At 35.7% G+C, this 20,524-nt stretch overlaps 1 protein-coding gene across 1 annotated transcript in view; it reads right to left on the bottom strand.

The window, feature by feature from the left end:
• Nucleotides 1–20,524, bottom strand: part of mical3a (microtubule associated monooxygenase, calponin and LIM domain containing 3a) — an 84,515-nt gene that overhangs the window by 29,474 nt on the left and 34,517 nt on the right. The window contains 18 exon segments of the mRNA XM_048168165.1: nt 1,389–1,627; nt 2,994–3,189; nt 5,357–5,447; nt 5,606–5,700; nt 6,960–7,146; nt 7,902–8,009; nt 9,499–9,597; nt 10,852–10,962; nt 11,189–11,287; nt 11,518–11,637; nt 12,824–12,934; nt 15,281–15,382; nt 18,742–18,789; nt 18,792–18,845; nt 18,847–18,924; nt 19,021–19,092; nt 19,177–19,295; nt 19,453–19,649. Of these exon segments, the coding sequence (XP_048024122.1) occupies nt 1,389–1,627; nt 2,994–3,189; nt 5,357–5,447; nt 5,606–5,700; nt 6,960–7,146; nt 7,902–8,009; nt 9,499–9,597; nt 10,852–10,962; nt 11,189–11,287; nt 11,518–11,637; nt 12,824–12,934; nt 15,281–15,382; nt 18,742–18,789; nt 18,792–18,845; nt 18,847–18,924; nt 19,021–19,092; nt 19,177–19,295; nt 19,453–19,649 (2,126 nt within the window).

The following is a 20,524-nucleotide window of genomic DNA, read 5'->3' as shown; positions in this document are numbered from 1 at the left end:
CATCCCATACATTACCCCAGCACAAACATACACACAGACACACAACGATGGAAAGACGGAGCAGAGGATAAAGAGACAGGTGACAAGTAAAAGACGGGAAAAATAATATTTTCACAGTACAGGATGACAGAAAAAAGAACCTCCAATAACATTCAGAGACAGGAGTACTGAGGACTTCAACAGTAGTATCAGCCACAGTACCACCAAACCAGTGAATCTATAATGCCACAGTAAAATAATTTGTTACCCAAATGATTTTAAGGTCAGAATTAAAATGTTATGAGAAAAAAAAAAAACAAAAAAAAAAACACTGAGGGACAATATATACATATATATTTTCATATATTCTGAATGATGAACAAGTGATTCTTATGAGATGAATAAATAGTGATAATGATTACCATATTTGTACTTTATATTTTTTGTCATGGTTGCTAATTTAACAGTTTAGTTATATAGTTTGTCTTAATCTAGTATTTTATCGATTGATTGATTGACTGATTGATTTTGTTGATTTATTTATTATAAGTAATTAACTAGTAATTTGACAGTATAATACATGTACCAAAAAGTACTACATATTGATGTCTAATAATATTATACAATGGCATTGTACAATCCTTGATTCTGATTGGTTGACAGGTGTTCCTGTGTTTCAATAATTCAAAGGTCCATTTGTCAAATATTCCTTACCTATTTGTTAGCTATGTAAAATAGTTGACTGATTTCAAAAGTATGTGTCGAAGAAAGTTAGAAAAGGTTCTTTTTATAAAAGAAAACACAGTTGAAAGAGGAAAACTAGTTAATTTGCCAGAGATGCCATAAACAAGAAAATGCAGAAGGTTGAAAAGGCGAATAACAGGAGCACATTTGTATAAACAAGTTTAGACTCTCTGAATGATTCAGCGTCTCACTGATGAGATATATCAGTGTAAAAAAATATATATATCAGGGGCTGAAGCTCTGGGGTTAGAGCAATCTCTTGGGAAATCTTTTGTCTTACATTTTTCATCAGAAAAAGTCTTACTCAAAGAGAAAATGTAATTTCAAAAGTTCTCTGTGAATATGAGACAGCAGACAACCCTGGTGAACATATAATATCTAATCAGGGGAGCTAGACACCACATACATAAAGATGGTATGAAGTGGAAAGAGAAAATGAGACACAGCAGAGCAAACACATTACAGTCTTTCTAGTCCTTTAAAATTATCTTCTAAAAAGAAAAGAATATAAGCTACTTCAAGATTGCCTTCTAAAATCAAATGAACCGCCTTCAAACAGGCCTTTCTGTCCAGGACATCCATCTGCGGCCATTATTCATTTTGTAGAGACACTTTGATCATCTTCACAAGCACAATAAAGCCAAAAGCACTAACACGATGCTTACCATCACTCGATTCCTCCTCTTCCTCCTCCTCGTCTTCATCTTCCTCATCTTCCTCCTCCTCTTCATCCTCGTCCATCTCTCCATGAAGGCCATCATCGTCTTCAGCTGCGCCAGGGTCGCTATCTCCCTTTAGTTTAGCGTGGAGCTCTACCGCCTCCTTCCAGGGCACCCCACCCAGATCGGACGGGCCAGCAGCTTCCGGTTCTTCATCCTCTTCCTCCATATCAGACTCTGAGCTGCTGTAGGCATGGATGACTGTGTTAAAATCACCAAAGGATGCCTGGCTGCTCTTTTTACTCACAAATAAATAAGTTACCTACACTACCATTTAAAAGATTGGGACAGGTGAGATTTTTTTAAAATATGTGTTTAATAGTGTTTATTTGTTCAAAAATAATAAAAAAAAAAAAACAATAATATTGAGAAATATTATCATCATTTAAAATACCAGTTTTCTGTTTTAATATATTTTGAAATGTAATTTATTTCTGTGATGGCAAAGCTGAATTTTCAGCAGCCATTACTCCAGTCTTCAGTGTCACATGATCCTTTAGAAATCATTCTAATATGCTGATATGGTGCTCAGGAAAGATTTTTTATTATCAATGTTGAAAACATCTCAGGTTACAACTGTAACCATGGTTCCCTGAGAATGGTAATGAGACACTGCATCTTGGATCAACACTATGGGGAATGCCATCGGTGTGACACTGTGTCGCCGGCCAGAAACTGGAGTGTGTTCACACATGCTTCATACACCAGTCATGCTGATGCCGTTCCCCATAGCGTCGATCCAAGATGTAGCGTTCAGTTCCACTTCTAAAGGAAACAATTTTGCTGGTTAATATTTTTTTTCCCCCTGAATTCCATTATGACTAGACAGGTCAAAACAACAGAATAATGTTATGACATGTAAATATTTTTACTGTTACATTTAATCAATTTAATGCATACTTATTTTAAGTAAGTAATAATTTAGTTAAAATATATCTTAATGACCCCAAACTTTTGAAAGGTAGCATACACTATATCTCAAATAACAAGATTAGTGAGGACAGTTATAGTATGGACATGATGAATATAGCACTTTCCTTGATTTTATCCATAAAGGAATTGATTGGATCATAAAAATGGTCTCTACATCTCTATATGGTCTCTATATCAACTTCAGACACTTGCCTGCATATTTAAAAATGTTTTGATTCCAACCCAGAACATTTAAAATTTATTAAAAAAATAAAAATAAAAAAAAATAAAAAAACTCAATGTCTTTAAATGATAGTTTACGGAGCCCGTCCTTGTTACTCCAAGTCACTTCACTTGAACAAACTACCATATGCCAAATTTAAATGCCGGGAAGTAAAGAGCATGGAGAATTTTGATTTAAAAAAAAAAAATAAAAATACAAACACTTAGGCCATTTTAATTACAGCAGAATTATATAGTACAATAAGTACTAATGAACAAGCCCTGTTTTCAATTGTATTATGTAATGGCCGAAAATTATTTCCATTATTGCTGGTGTTCACATTATTAGTGGTGATAGTAACTGTACAGCAACACCCTAGCACTGTGTAACCAGCATGATGTAAAGATGAGAGATACCTGGATCCCTCCTCAACGTCAGTGGCTTTGTCCAGCACACTGCTGAGGTTGTGCTCGGCCTGTGTCTCCTCGGGCACCTCCTCCAGCTCCTCCTCTCTCATCATAGATAGACGGTAGTTCTCCAGCTCGATCCTTTCTGGAGTCCCTTTAAGACGTTTGGCCACACTGGGCTCCGTAACCCCATTCACCTCTGTCACTGTGATGGACAGAAAATGAGGAGGAGGAGGAGAAAAGAGAAAATGTCAATAATGAAAATAGTTAATATGTAACACAGAGAGGGAGAGGCTCAGGGCTGGTATTTAGGGGTGCCATTGTAGTAATTAGAATAATATTTGCATAATAATTATAATAATGCTTTTGATTTTATTAGAGCTAAAAGCATTAGGTGTCAATACATAGATGTATAAATCCATTTTTAGTTTATCATCTCCCATATTAGCAATTCATATCTAGTATTGTGCATCCACCACCACCTTCTTTTAATGTTATTTTGAAGCTAACAAATTACTGCATATCGAAGTTCACTTGCACTCAGACAAATAAAACAAACCCAGTCAAAGTTCTCTTTAATTTTTATTTACACAAGCAATATCTGATCTTCATTATTTCACATATATACTATATTTAAATATCATGTTGTCAGTTTAATTCCCTTAAATACATCCTTAAAAAATAAATACAAGTTATGATTACCTTGCCTTTTTCCCTTCCTATAAAGCATCTCAGATTTTTTTTTTTTAAATATTAATGAACTTTGTTTTAACACTAATGTGTATAACTAATACGTCTATCCCATTAAGCAAATCCCGAAACTCAAATCAAGCTAGTGAGAACATTTTGTGAATGTAATTAAACACAAATTATGACTGTGGGGGAAGTGGTTACAGGGATGAAGCATGCAATCCAAAATGAATCGATTGAAGCAAAAAAAAAAACGTAACTGAATTATGATCAATGTAATCTGAACCCACTGAATAATGAATATCCCTCAATAGATTATGTAGTGACAGACCCCATGAATAAAATAGTGTGATGCATATCTATGATTCCAGACTAATCTGATCCTTTCACTCAACTGCTCAAGGAATAATAAAGCTTTCATATGTTGGCCATATTTCACCAACAAATCTAAAAGTATAAAAGAAATTGTATTTTGCATAAAAAACCAATTATATGTTTTTAGATCAATTACATGCAGTACTGCATTGAAAATAATAATAATATTAATGCATTAATAATGACCCAATTTACTTATGCATAGCGGTATTATGTTTCAATGCAAATGCATTTTAACAGCATATATATTCTTTTAAATATAACAGGAAAATATGAGATTTAACTACTAAAATTTCTATGATTATGTTAATTAAGATGTCACTAAAACCTCTTAAAAACACTAATATAACCATTTCCGCTTTATACGTTTCATTCTAAGTAGCACAAACTCACCAGAATGTTTTGTTTTGTAAATCATTCTCAGTGACGCACACATAACGGATACCACGAGCAGTAGTGTTAGTATGCAGAGGAGAATTAGGACATGAACAAACACAGAGAGATGCAAGGATTGATGGGAGAGTAGACCAATCACAGGCACAGATGCAGGCACTAGCTCAGCAAAAAGCTGCACTTATAGGAGAGGGGAAAGGTAAAGCTTACAGAGTCCACCAATCACAAGCACTGATACAAGCACTACATTACAAAAGGTGCACAAATCAGAAATTACAATCACAAACTTAAAGGCACTAATCACAGATCTACACAGTGGAAGGACAGAAAGGAGAGCAACAAAAACAGGCTATAAATAAACCATTTTTAAAACACATGCAGGCAAAAAAGGGTTAATTATCACACTTAAGTTATTTAATAAATATCACTTAAGTCACCAGCTTCTCACAGCTATAAATTATTAATTAATAGTACATGTTAACACAATTAATTGATACACTTCTTTGCCTGAATGATGTACCATATACACAAAAGAAGAAATTTGATTGGGCTGCACTATTTAGAATAATATACATACTATACATCCAAGCAGTTTACAAAGAGTTAATAATTTGTGAAATCATCAGGGATACACAAAACAAGCACAATATCACTCTTTAGTCACAGCCTGTGCAGGCGGGAAATGCCCAGATTAGATCAGAGGCTGAAGGGGGTCATGCTAGAGAATATTGAGCAGGATGTTGAGAGTAAAGCAGGAGAGCAGATATACGCAGTATGCGAGGAGGAAGGAGAATCTAAGGGATTGTGCGCCACCTGGTGGCGGGTCCAAGACATTGCTTGTCGCAACGAGCGCAGGGTGCCCCCTACTCCTCGAGAGAGGCACAGGATGGGGCCTAAAGAAGAAAGGCGGGTACCTGAGGGCCGGCGTTCCGCAGGGGCCTGAGAAGTTATGACTTGGCCTGGGGCATCCACTGTGTTGGGGGTTACCGCCAACACCTGGGGCTCCTATGACCACAATAAAACATCATTTTATTTTGTTTATTTTGTTACATCAAAAATAATGTTAAAATAGACCATGGAGGCTGGGAATACAGTGTCAGAGAAACATCTCTTTTGATACAAACAGATTTTTCCCAAACACAGAGACTAAAAGATATCAGTACCTTGGGGTTTGAGGGAGCAGCAGCAGGTGCAGGCCGTTTTCTCTGTGCCAGACCAGAAAGTCGGTAGCAGTAGTGCGGTTTACAGTAAAACTTCCCTACAAGAACAAAAAGACACAAATTTACAGCATTAGCATCCGTTTCAGGACATAAATCCGGGAAAACCTCAAATGAAGTGATGCAAAATGAAGCCAATGTGTTTGACGTGGTTTATTTCCTCCTAATATGCATATCTGTAACTATGCCATGTGGGAGGTTATGAAACGGCTCACAGTTAATAAAGAATCGTTGATCATGCAGAGAAATGGTCCCTCTGTCTCAAACAACAATATCCCACTGTGTTGGTCACAAAGCACATCCCATGACAGCAAACTATGAGCAAGCATTTATTACAGGAAATTAAAGAGACTGCTTACATTTATCAAAAGCTTTATAGAATATTAAAATGAAAGGGTTAGTTCACCCAAAAATGAAAATTCATAAATTACTCACCATCATGTCGTTATAAACCTGTAAGACCTTTGTTTATCTTCGGAACACAATTAAGATATTTTTGATGAAATCCGTGAGCTCTCTGACCCCTCCATAGACAGCAATTTAATTACCACATTCAAGGCCCAGAAAGGTAATAAAAACATTGTTAAAATAATAACAGTGGTTCAACCATAATTTTATGAAGCAACAGGAATACTTTTTGTGAATAAAAAAAAAACAAAACAAAAATAACAACTTTATTCAACAATTTCTTCTCTTCCCTGACATTCTCCTACACTGTTTACGTTGTACATACAGTGCGAAGTTTTTAGGTTCTACGTCAGAATGCTGACTCAGTATTGGTATCGATGTATCAATGCATGCATGTGATGCTGACGCAGGAGCTGGCCAATAATGAGTCGGCATTCTAACCTAGAACCTGGAAGTGCTGCACTGAGTCTACATCGTAAACAGAGTAGGAGAATGACAGGGAAGAGAAAAAAATTGTTGAATAATGTCGTCATTTATGTTTTGTAGTTGTGCACACAGCATTCTCGTTGTTTCATAAAATTAAGCTTGAACCACTGTAGTCACATGGACTATTTTAACAATGTTTTTACCACTTTTCTGGTCCTTGAAAGTGGTAATTATATCAGAGAGCTCACGGATTTCATCAAAAATATCTTAATTTCTGTTCCAAAGATGAACGAAGGTCTTACGGGTGTGGAACGACATGAGAATGAGTAATTAATGACAGAATTTTCATTTTTGGGTGAACCCTTTAAATTTGTAGACAAAAATATATGCAAAAATGATGGTAACTAATAAGTAGCTATGAATAACATAATCAGGAGAGATATTAAATAACGTGTTTTTTTCATACCATCCTCAACGTCGAAGGCATATGAGGACAGGCGGAGGGTGGTGCCGCAGTAGTCGCACTTGAAGCAGCTGCGATGGAAAAACTTTCCTTCCGCGCTGAGACGTTCCATCACATAGACACGTTTCCGACAGAAGAAACACACATCACTGCCACCGATGTTCTGAGGAAACTCCTTTCGCAAGGAACCCTGCAGAGAGAAAGACAGAAAGGTGAGACATGCTAGGTCAGGTCTTTTTTTAAGTGAGAGCACGGAGTAGCACCTAAAAGCATAGAAATCTACGAAGAGAGACAGCTATGCACCAAAACACTGCATGATTTTCTGTGCTTCCAGGAGCTGGAGATTCAAGTTTGGTGTCAATAGTTTGTACCAAAGACACTAAAACAAAACTGATCTAATCTAATCTGTGTAAATAAAAATAACTACGTGTTCTGATTTCACAACATTGACATAAAAATAAGTTATAAAAATATATAATAAATATTGAAATAAAAGAAATATTTTAGAAATTGCAAGAGATTTAGAAATTATAAAAAATAAATCATTTACAAAATGATAACCATTAAATCGTTTAATAAATAATTAAATAAATTATAGCATGTTATAATAGTTTACAGACAATAGACGAAGCTCAGCGCTGATAGTGACCCTTTCTCACAGATCCTTTTTTCTGGAACAAAAAATGTTCCAGTATGAGAACATGGATTTATATACCTGAAACAACTTTTTAGCCTTATAAATCCTTAAATATTCTTTGATCTTGTAGGTGTTATTACTGTAAAGTTGCTGTAATTATTGCTGATGCAATTTCTTGATCCAATTATCAGTGCACTGAATCATGATGTATGCACTTTGATCACAAGTAGCTGGCGATACCCAGTCCTACATGTACCATGTGCTGTCTCAGTGATGTACACCAATACTACAACACCCATATTTCTTACCAAATCCCTTTTCTCAAGCAAGGGCCTGGGGTCGTCCTTTGCCTGAAGCTGACTGGCTATTTGCTCAGCCAGTGAGCTCACACCCCCTGTGTACATCTTTACATAGTGCTACATGTAGTGAACAGAACAAAAGAAAAATTGAAAGGGGGGAAAAAAAAAAAAAAAAGTATAAATAATTGAAAGTTAAGTGTGATACTAAAGCAATTTTACATGTTTCAAGAAAGTGAAGAATTAGAAATACAAAAACAAAAGTTAAATTCAAATGTTCTTGCATGGTTATTTATGTGTGTAGATGAGAGAAGGCACAAGGTGTCATTCAGCTCAAAGCAATTTAAAGTGCTAAAATGGGATGAGGAAGTCAAGTTGTGAGAAAACGGTAACAAGGAAAACTGTTAATTGAAATAAAAAACTTCAACCTAAAAATCATACTTTCACACCACAACATACTTGATGCAAATATACACTGCCTTTCAGAAGTTTCAGAAGGTCAGTAAGATTGTTTTTTAAAGAAATGAATGCTTTTATTTAAATTAATCAAAACTGACAGGAAAGACATTTATAAATGTTACAAAATTTATAAATGCTGATCTTTTGAACTTTCTATTCATCAAAAAACAAGTTTTCAAAAAAATATTTAGAAGCATTTAGACATAAATGCTTCTTGACCAGCATATCAGCATATTAGAATGATTTCTGAATGATCATGTGACACTGAAGACTGATGCTGAAAATTCAGCTTTGCCATTACAGGAATAATGCTAAAATATTTTAAAACAGAAAACAGTCATAGTAATAATATTACTATGTATATATTATAATATATTACCGACATCTTTCAAAAGCGTTTAAAAAAAAAAATCTTACCAACCCCAAACTTTGAATGGTAGTGCTTCAGGACAATGAACAGTTAAAAAAAAAAAATTAAATTCATATGTTCTTGCATGGTTATTTATGTATATGACAGAAGGCACGAGGTGTAACTCAGCAAAGCAATTCAGAATGAGGGGGGTCAAAGGAAAACTGTTAACCTTCGGCTTAAAATTACACTTACACAACAACATACTTGAAGATACAAACTTAATTTATCAGTATCTCCTGAAATACTCAGCCTGTGTTGTGAGTGCTATATAATCATCTTGTTTGAAGCATGAACAATATCAATATAGCAAGAACATCCAGGGCTGTGTTTCCCAAAAGCATTGTGAGCTAAGTTGATTGTAGAGAACAATGGTGTCAATGGTCTCCACAATCAACGGTGCTTTTGGGAAACGCAGCCCAGATTAGCTTCCAGAAATAGCTTTCAAGCAGCTCATGTCATGATGAATATAGGTTACATCCAGCTTATAGTGGTGTTAGAATATATATGGCAATACATATCCATTTTTTGCTGCATTTCAATATTCTCTGCTTCACACACACTGATGCACACATCTGGTTATATACAGGTGAAGACTGGAGTGAGATCCCTTTAGGTAAAAGGTTCACAGAGTGGCAGCTCTCTACTATGACAGCGTGTGTTTGAAAGTGTTATAGAAACACATCCATGCACACAAAAATGACTCCAGAACATAGCAGTCATTCGATGCATCACTGCTACCTGCCGGAAAGAGCCGGGGGAAAGCAGAGGGCTATCAGAGCTCACAGAGCGCGTGATGTGCCACTGATCTTTGAAGAAGTGTGATGACTTTTTCTTAGACTTTGAAAGACGCAGAAACAGAAAGAGAGATAGAGAGGGATGAGACAAAAGTAAAGGCAAGATGACTACAAATTGACAGTCTTAAAAGGAATATTGAAGGTTAAATAGTTAAAAGTTAACCTCCATTAACAGCATCTGTGATATGATAGAAAATAACAGCAATTATAATAACGGCACTTGCAATAGAAGTCTATGGGGCAAAGAAAAAAACAACTATTATTAGTTTAATTCTTTTTTGGTTTAACAAACTAAGTTATTTTCTATATAAATCAACAGCATATGTGCATGAAGCTTGAACTTTCAGTATAAAACAAACATTTTTAATGAATTCTGACTAAACGAGCCACATTCATATCAATGTAAAACATAGAATCTGTCACTGTGTGCAGTAAGGTTAATGAATTGCATTACTTGGTGGAAGAAGCTGTATATTCCGATTATTATTAATAGAAATCATGCAAATAGATATTGAAATTGCTGCAATTTATAATACTACTTTTTAAAATTTGGGGGTCAGTAAGATCTTAAGACATTAATAATTATATTCAGCAAGGATGCATTAAAGTGATCAAACAAGCAAAGATTTGCAAAAGATTTCAATTTCAAATTTAACTGTTCATCAAAGATTGCTGAAAAAATTATCATGATTTATGATCAAAAAAGATCATGTTTCCCACAAAAATAATGAGTGCAATGGTAATAAGAAATGTTTATTGAGCACCAAATCAGCATATTAGAATGATTTCTGAAGGATCATGTGAGTAATGTGTAATGGCTGCTGAAATTTTAACTTTGCCATCACAGGAATAAATTACATTTTAAAACATAAAATAAAAAAGTTGTTTTAAATTGTAATGATATTTAACAATATCAATGTTTTACTGTATCTTTAATCAAATAAATGCAGCGCTGATGAGCATTAAGATACTTCATTTAAAAACAAAATAAATGTATTGACCCCAAATTTTTGAACGGTAGTGTATATTGCTGCTGCCACCTTTTATAAAAAGCAACAAGCCACAAGAAGTACAGTGACTTTACCACAATTAAGGAGTGTTTTACCTGTGAACATGACATGAATAGCAGCTTTATTTAACCCTGAACATTACTTGAAAATAATTTCCACTCCATCTTTGCTAAATCTGTTGTGATAATGCCGAAAGAGTGTTTTACAGCTAAAATGCTAAGTTTATGGCTGTATATGAAAGAAACAAAATGGTGTGTTTACATGGACACCCAGTGCAGAGAGTTCACCTTTGGCTTTGCTGGTTTGTCTTTAAACTGAGAGGCTAACCTCTCAGCTCGCTCCTGAATGCTGGGAATGTGTAAAGGCACGTGATCATCAGAACGTAAAATCTGCCTCTGCTGTGAGAGAGATGCAGTCTTAAAGTCATGGCGTTAGGACAAGGAATATCATCGTTTTCAGCATCACTGCGTTACAAATTCATTAAGAAAAGACCTTTTGAGTTGTGTAGAGTTATAACGTATAAAGCATTCAAACCATCATACTGTGGGTTAGAGGAACTTTTTGTTTAAGGTGCATATGAGATGTCCACGGCATGCATGTCTCTCCATGCTCAGGCAGGGCTACCTGATGCTGGGGGTCAGAAGGAAAGAGGGGTTGCTCAGGGCTGAGGCCGTGGGTCAAAAGCCACTGCTCAATAAAGAACTGTGATGGCTTTTTCATAACCTTCACAAAGGAAGATGTGAGGAAAAAATATCCATTAACTTAAATACGCATGTAAAAAAGATGAGTGCAAATGTACAAGATAACTCAAGACCACAATTCAAGAAGAAAGTATTCAAAACAGGGTGTTGTTATTGTCTTTAACTTGTCGGTGCTCTTGACCAAAGCTGTCTGATATTGTCCAACATCATCCATTAGTTAAAAGCATGCGGTTTTCTCTTGAATTGCTCTACCTGTGGCTTGTCCTTCCTGTCAGGCTTGCCTTTAAACCTAGAGACTAAAGTCTCTGTTCGCTCTTGAATGCTAGGGATATGTATGGGCTCTGGCTTGTCCACATTAGGCAGGTTATCTTCCTGTAAACGGAGAGGCTGATGAAACCTCAAATTATATTGCTTGAGTTTGATATCTCATTGCATTTGTACATCTTTGTAGTTTTAAATCTGAACGCCAACAGATTAATCTCTTAAAAATAATATATTGTAAATATAGGTTTTATTCCACAAAATAAGTGAAGTTAAGTGTAGTTCTCCGCACACAAATGCATGCAAGTTAAAAAAAAAAAAAAAAAAAAAAAAAAAAAATGTAACAGAAGTTCAAAATCTTCAAAAGATTTGTTGATGATGTTTTTAGAAAAGCTCCATGCAGTTGTCATGGTTACCCTATAATAGACTGAAAGGTCCTGGATTGCATTCTCTTCATCACTACCATCATTACACTTGTTAACCATTCAGACATAAACATTATGCTGCAGGGAACAAACAAAAATCAGTTCAACCTCCACCCTATCATTAGCTAGGATATCTCAGACTAAACTATCGAAACTAGAAGGTTAACAGGCCTATATTTGTAAAACAAAAATGAAACAAAAGCATGGTGGTCCATTCCAGTATTTTCATTAAAATAATGCTAACCAAAATGCAATTTCAACAAACACCATAAAACAAAAATGACCAAATTTTGGCTCGCAGTGTTGCATGAAATATTCTGTTTCAGCTATGGGTAAATTGTTCATGTGTAGGGATGTGCAAAATTACATATTTCCAAAATCAACTAGCCTGACGAACGCTTGAATGACAAACTACCCAGAGTGACAAGTATAAAAACGATTTTGAAAACATATAGATATACTACTCAACTATTAAAACTAATTTCTAGTCACACAAAAAAGTGTTTTTATTACCAGTTTTAATTTATTATTATTAATATTGTCTATTGTCTATTTTATTTTATTTTATTTATTTAGGTAATAGCTCCAACATGAGCAACAAGTAGTGAAAAAATGAAATGTATTATTATTATTATTATTATTATTATTGAATTATGATATAATCTGTATTTCCACTTTTCACTGTACTGATTCACATTGCCATTTGCATGAACATGCCTGGAAGATTGATTAATTCAAGACAGATGCTACACCAGCTCTGCACCATAAAGTCGTAAAACCTACAAAAAGCACTTCTCAAGAGACTGCAATAGGAGAAAACCAGCCCCTGTGAGAGATACTGAGGTTAGTACTGGATGACAGGAGTGTGTCACCTGTGTGTGTGGAAGAAACGATGAAGAGAATGAGGAAGATGAGGGTGAGGAAGAAGAAAGGAGAATGGTTTTCTTAGGGCAGCTCCTCAAGACCTCAGTCCCGCTGCTGGCCTTCAGAGAGACAAGAGAGGAGAAACCCGTTCACATACAGTAATATTACACAAATGCAAAACCTCACACACATTCCTCAGACAAAAAAACCCCCTGAAAATACCATCTAAACATCCAATCACCTACTACACACAAACACAACCACAGTGATGAGTGACAGGAACGTTGTGTTAGAGAACAAACAGTGACCCATTAAAGCAGAAAAACACAGCTGATAATCAAACCAGAGACTTTAGTAACACTTAACACACACACAGACCTCCCATGCACATGGAATGTCTAAGGAAGCTATCAAAACCACATCTAAACCTTTATAATCTGAGAACAAGGAATATCAAAGCACCAGAACAATAAGCAAAGCGTATGGCTCATTCATCTAAATCAAAATGGAAATGCAAACAAAGTACACCAAAGTACAGTGTGGAAAGATTGGCCTCTAGGTCTCAGATAAATGAGCACACCTAGTCAAACAGGAAACTAACAACAACAACAGACAAGTACACAGGGGAATAAATGATCACCTCATGGGTCTATCATCTTAGTTACTACATTTGGAGAAGCAAGGAAGGACACAGGAGACACTATATTGTGACCTTAAAAGCAGGGTGTCTTTTCTACAGCTTTGTACCTGCTCCTGTTTGATCGGCAGAGTTTGACACTTCAGTCTTTCCTTATAGCGGAAACTCATTTGCTCCTGTAACTGTGTGCGCCTCTGAATACATACATAAAACATGAATTCAAGGTACATATCATGCTTTCCTCTCACACACGCACAAGCTTTCAGTCCAGAAGCAGTTCTCTCACTAAAAAAAATAAAAATACCAAATAAACAAAGGTAGCTCCAATTGATAATTATAAAGCCAGTAATAGATTAAGAGTAGAATAAAAGCTACATTACCGTTCAAAAGTTTGGGGTCAATAAGATTTTGTTTGTTTGTTTGTTTTAAAGGTCCCGTTTTTCGTGGTTTTTTGAAGCTTTGATTGTGTTTATAGTGTGCAATATAACATGTGTTCATGTTTCGCGTGTAAAAAAAACACAGTATTTTTCACATAATTTACTTATCTGTATACCGCTGTTTCCACTGTCATAAAAACGGGCTGATGACTTCCTTGTTCTATGAAGTCCCTCCTTCAGAAATACGTAACGAGTTCTGATTGTGCCAGCGGTTCCTGTGTTGTGATTCGACAGCAGTTTTGCGCATCTTGCCCGGCAAGGTCACGCCTCTTACCATAACGTGGAGATGCACGCGCTCAGTGTTATTGTAAACATGTCTTTAATTTTACCCTATCAATTTGAGCCGGAATCAGACCCGGTGATTGGACTGCGGGATGAAAATAACAGCGTTTCGACGACATGGCGACAAACACACTCTACAAACGCAACTCTTGTGTATTCCTGTGGGCGGAGGTTAGTCAAAAAACTGTTTTAGTGACGTCATTAAAGAAGGAAGTAGAGGGATGTAGTCCAAACTGGCCGTTCGATGTAGGCGACTTCTGTTAAATAAAATATCTCGCTTGGCATTGAACTTTGAGCTTTAAAATTTTACAGATTTTATTTATACTCTAACAACAACATTACACACTAACTAAAGTTTGAAACATGGGATCACGAAGAACGGGACCTTTAAATTACTACTTTTATTTAACAATGATGCATTCAATTGATGGATGGATGGATGGATGGATGGATGGATGGATGGATGGATGGATGGAGCGAGCTTTGGAGATTTCTTTAATAAACATTAAGAATCTTACTGACCCCAAACTTTTGAATGGTGGCATATATATATTTTGACACAATTGAAAAAAACGAAGCTATGAGGGAAGGAAATATATTCTGTCCTCACACTTCTATATATCTTGTAGACACACTTTTACAACCGAAGCACAAAGTATCGAGGAATGATATATTTTCAATGACTGAATGACTGGATACCTAAGAGACACAACAATTCATGAATTTTCTCTGTAAATCATTTAGTAAAACTGATTACATAGACCAATTCAATGTAAAAATGTGCACAAGGATGCTTTTAAGCATAATTCACATCTTTTTTGACCTCATCTTTCTGAGGTCTTTTTGACCTTAATTTTTTTCCTTGACCAATATAAGATCTATATGACTACTTCAACTCAAACAGACAAGAAACTTGCTTTTGAAAAAGCATTAAGATGGACACGCAAGACATTTGAACAAAACTGATTAACAATTCAAGCATGGTTAAAAAACCCCCAGTAAATTTAGTCACAAAGACAATGACAAATATAGTAGTGAGGTAAGTAGGTACTTAGAGTGTTAATGGTTGAAGGGAATCTGGGAACATGTGAATGTACTACACTCTTTACCTTCCTCCATGCAGGGACTGAAGCCAGTCGCACTGACTCTTTCAGAGAGGGAGCAGGCGGAGAGGGGGTCAGTAGGAGCCCCAGATTAGGCATAGAGTCCCCCTGTGGCCAGCGGCACATACGTGATTGGGTGAAGTGATCAATGAAAAGTGAGGATGTGCCAAAGCCATTAACATCCATAGGAGTGAGGAAAGAGAACGGAAAAGAACAGAAATGAGAAATAAAGATAGGCATGCACATAAAAAAAAAAAAAAAAAAATGAAAATAAATGACTGAATTTATAGCAGAAAAATCACCTGTAATGTGCCATGCATAAATAAAATGTAAAGAAAAACAACTACTGAAAACATGTGACCAGGGCTGTGTTTCAAACTAACAGTTTTCATGCAGGAAGTAGAAGGAAACAGATGAGTGAGCAGACATACAAATGAACCAGTCCATGCATGAGACCATGGACACCCGAGAAATACAATGCTGTTTAAAAGTTTGTGATCAGTAAGATTTTTTTGTTTTTTTCATATGCTCACCAAGGTTGCATTTATTTAAATCAGAAAAAAAAAAGAAATATAATTACAATTTAAAATAACTTTTCTATTTTTCGTCAGTCTTCAGTGTCACATGATCCTTCAAAAATCATTCTAATATGCTGATTTGATGTCCAGGAAACATTTTTCAATTACTATTATAGCAGAAAACAGTGCTGCTTAATATTTATTGAAAAAAAAAAAATCTTACTGATCCCAAACATTTGAACTGTAGTTTACAGATAACCCTTGTCTTGCAAAGCGCCAGTAGATAAGAGATTTATCAAACCCACACTGATGCAGAGCACAAAGGGTTTAACTTCCTATAAAAAGCTCCCAAATCCTCTCTCATGCCAGTCATTCTTGCTGGTTGCTCCATCAGAATGAACCAGAGTGTGAATCCTATCAATTCTACTGTAGTCTATAAACCTGATCATTTCAAACAATCCCAGCATGCCGAGCACTTCTAGCAGTAAGTAACAGCAGTTCAGGACAAAATTCTTCCCATTTGTTTAAAACAAACCTCATAAAAACATGGGGTTTTAAAGGTTTCATGCTTCCCACATAAAGAAATCACTCAAATAGCACTGCAAAATCAATGCTGATCTACAGGGAGTGCAGAATTATTAGGCAAGTTGATTTTCTGATCATATTTTTTTCCCAAGCACATTTTACCAATTCCAATCCACATCAATCTTAATAACTACTATTAATATTGTTTTTAATCATTTATAAGTGATATATAATTGTTCATGAAGGCTGGAAATGAAAAATGCCTTATATTCAGGTGTGCAGAATTATTAGGCAAGTTTTCTTTTACAGGCAAAATGAGCCAAAAAAGAGATTTAACTCAGACTGAAAAGTCAAAAATTATTAAATACTCATGAGAAGGACGCAATACTAATGCAATACTAGAAATTGCAAAGTTAAAGCATGACCAAGGGACAGCAAAATGCTCATTGGGTCAGCGGGGTCAGACAAAAACAGGTGGAAAAGAAAAGACACATGTTAACTGCAAAATAATTAAGAATTAAGGTGAAGAATTAAGTGTGAAACCATCAGGAACCCTTTAGTCTCCAGCGCCACCATTTTCCAGAGCTGCAACCTACCTGGAGTCTCCAGAAGTGCAAGGTGTTAGGATCTCAGAGACTTAGGTTAGCTAAAGAATCCTAAAAAATGACCTGCACTTGATAAGAATCACAAGCTGAAGTGTTATAAAATACATGAAGACTGGGTTTTAATAGGGCTTATAGACAGACAGCTTGAGAGTGACTCCTGATGGACCAGCACCACATCCTCTTGTACCACTGTTTGAAGAATTTATCCAGAATCTGGCAGTAAGGTGTTTGAGTTCACTTTTAGTCCATCTCTTATCCTGAAATGTCTGTCTTGCAGAGATGGACTAAAAATGATCTTCCAAAACTTACTGCCAGATTCTGGAAGATAAATTCTTCAAACAGTGGTACAAGAGGATGTGGTGCTGGTCCTTCAGGAGTCACTCTCAAGCTGTCTGTTTATAAGGCCTATAAAAACCCAGTCTTCATGTATTTTATAACACTTCAGCTTGTGATTCTTATCAAGTGCGGGTCATTTTTTAGGATTCTTTAGCTAACCTAAGTCTCTGAGATCCTGAGACCTTGCACTTCTGGAGACTCCAGGTAGGTTGCAGTTCTAGAAAATGGTGGCGCTGGAGACTAAAGGGTTCCTGATGGTTTCACACATAATTCTTAATTATTTTGCAGTTAACGTGTCTTTTCTTTTCCACCTGTTTTTGTCTGACCCCGCTGACCCAATGAGCATTTTGCTGTCCCTTGGTCATGCTTTAACTTTGCAATTTCTAGTATTGCATTAGTGTTGCGTCCTTCTCATGAGTATTTAATAATTTTTGACTTTTCAGTCTGAGTTAAATCTCTTTTTTGGCTCATTTTGCCTGTAAAAGAAAACTTGCCTAATAATTCTGCACACCTGAATATAAGGCATTTTTCATTTCCAGCCTTCATGAACAATTATATATCACTTATAAATGATTAAAAACAATATTAATAGTAGTTATTAAGATTGATGTGGATTGGAATTGGTAAAATGTGCTTGGGAAAAAAATATGATCAGAAAATCAACTTGCCTAATAATTCTGCACTCCCTGTACAATGTGATATTCTAGCACTTATCAAGGCTACAATACTTGAACATATACACTGCTGCACCTCAAAATTCAGTTATTTATTATATGTACTTCACTAGGAAATAGGCAAAGTGAAGGTTAATTTTTAAAAGAAATTTAAAATACAAATTGAAGAAATAATTTACCATCCAATGTTGTTATTGTAAACTAAAACTATTAAAAATCGTTTTTGTGAACTGAAATAAAGCTGAAATAAAATAAATTATAAATATTAGATAAAAAAAACTATCTTTATTCAAAGCAATGAAATAAATGACTGACAGTACAAAAAACAAATGCATAACATTTGAAATAATGTTTATAAATCAAACATAACTGTGTAAGTTGCATATACAATTATAAACAAAACAGCATAATGTATTTATGTATTTAATAAAGAGCTTAAGCACAGATCACACAGAGTACTTTTTGCATTTAAAAACATGAGATGCAGTGGAATGGAAAAAAGCCCACAAAGTTTCAAGGTAAGTTTTAACTTTACATAGCTTTCTAAAGATGTTGCAAGATGAGCGTGCAACGGTCAAATATGTCCGTCTAGTGCTTGTTTACATAGAAAACAATGGAAAAGCAGCGCAAAAAATGCATTCTGTGTGAACAGCTTGGTTGAATTGGTTTGACTAAAATTCTGATTTTTATTTTAAATTCGACTAATATTCGAAATTCGAATTTTAATTTGACAGACCTACATGTAACTTTATGAATCCACAAATTGTTGAAAGTTTCCATAGTCATTTTAAGCAGCAACTCCAACCCACCTGTCGTTTGAGTCCGGTAGACTGCGTCGGAGCATTCTCCTCAAACTTTCGCTAGACAGCTGTGTGGCCATTGACTTCACTTTGTTGTTGTTGTTTGCTGCTGCAAGCCGAGTCGATTTTACGTTCCACCAGAGCTGTAGCTATAGAGGGCCTTTCGTCTCGATTAACCCTCTGCAACTCCTCCTATGATGTTAGAGAACAGGAATGAAAAGATTTGGATAAGCACACACACAAAGCAATTTGTTGCAAATCCATTGATCCAGCGAGATATGGCCTTACATCCTCTGACTGTCCAGTCTGGCTAGTCTTTCGTCTTTTCCCTTGTACATCCAATTCCTTTTCTTTTTTATCCTACGTGAGATTTCAGAGGAAACGTTGAATGCTGAGATTACAATAATCAAATAATTCTGCAGTATCAAAAAGAAACTTGGCTACCTTGGGGTTTCGTTTGCGGGAGATGGCGATGCTTTGACCCAGTTTACTAAAGAATGAGATGGGTGATTTAGTGCTGGCAATCAACGCAGCCTTCTCCTCAGGGCTCAGATTGTGGTTTTCTAAAACAACACAAAAATATGAATAATAAACTACCACAATATATATTAAGGAACTGCAGGCTAGGGAGTAGCATCATTATTTGCATAATGGCTCAACATTTATTATTTTTGGTTTTACAATTTTCTCTAGATTAATTATTGTAGAACTACAACTCACCACCAGGTGGCACAGTGTCCTTGAACATTTCATAGAACTGGCTGAGGTACATCACCATGGAGAGCTTGTCAGGCTCCACCACACCAGACATCTCCTTCCCGGTCATGATGGGAGAAATTCCAAACTCCTTTTCCGCCACATCAAAAGCCAACTGGTTGTTCTTCTCCACGTCTTTCTCATCCAACGAGTCAAAGTCACTATAATTATAAAACATCATAACTGAGAAACATCTCCACATAGCATAATCATGTTCATAAGCAAGTTAGAAGTTAGTCGACAAATGCTAAAAAGTGATTTAAAAACAATGAAACCAGATAACACATACATTGATGAGATTGTTAAAAAAGAAAAAAAAAGAAAAGAAAAAGCACAAACAGAAAGCAGATTTACACATTTTGTAATCATAATAGATCACAAGAACATCTGCTAAATATAATTTTCAAGGGCTGTTCACACTGACAGTGAATCAGTCCCTGGACTGCAGGTTGTCAAGCTGTTGTTTTGTTGGTTGTGCATAGCCAGTGTTACTCAGTTGCTGCATCCAACACATGAGCTTCACTGCATGAACTCTAACTGCTGTCATCAGACTTTAGTTTTACAAAGATGGTGCACTCACATTACTATTAATCAGAGAAAGTAAAACATGCAATTTGGGGGAATAAGTCCCACATTCTAAATAAAAGAGCCAATTGCCGTTCTGAGTTCTTACACATGCTCTTATGCACATTGGCTGGTCCAGCCTGAAAAATGCATTTTTTGTCATGATTTCAGCATTTAAGAACAATGAGACAGTTGTCAGATTTCATTGGTGATTTCAAATATGAAATTGTAATTGTATGCTTTGTGATCAGCTTTAGAGAATTCCCCATTCAAAGAGATAGGAGCTGTACTTGTATGACTGAAATAGCTGCCTTCAGGGTACCCCCCAGGATCCTCCAAATGAAATTCAAGGCTTTTTAAGACCTTTTTAATACCATTTTAAATGAAATTCAATGCCAACTTCGTACCCATTCTGACAGAAGTATGAGGGGAAAATGTCAAATCTGTATAAATTTTGAACCCTAGAAAATAA

Source organism: Megalobrama amblycephala, linkage group LG19 (genome assembly GCF_018812025.1).
Source record: "Megalobrama amblycephala isolate DHTTF-2021 linkage group LG19, ASM1881202v1, whole genome shotgun sequence".
Taxonomy (NCBI): Eukaryota; Metazoa; Chordata; class Actinopteri; order Cypriniformes; family Xenocyprididae; genus Megalobrama; species Megalobrama amblycephala.
Note: the sequence above shows the minus strand (reverse complement) of the source record. Positions and strands in the feature narration are given on the sequence as shown.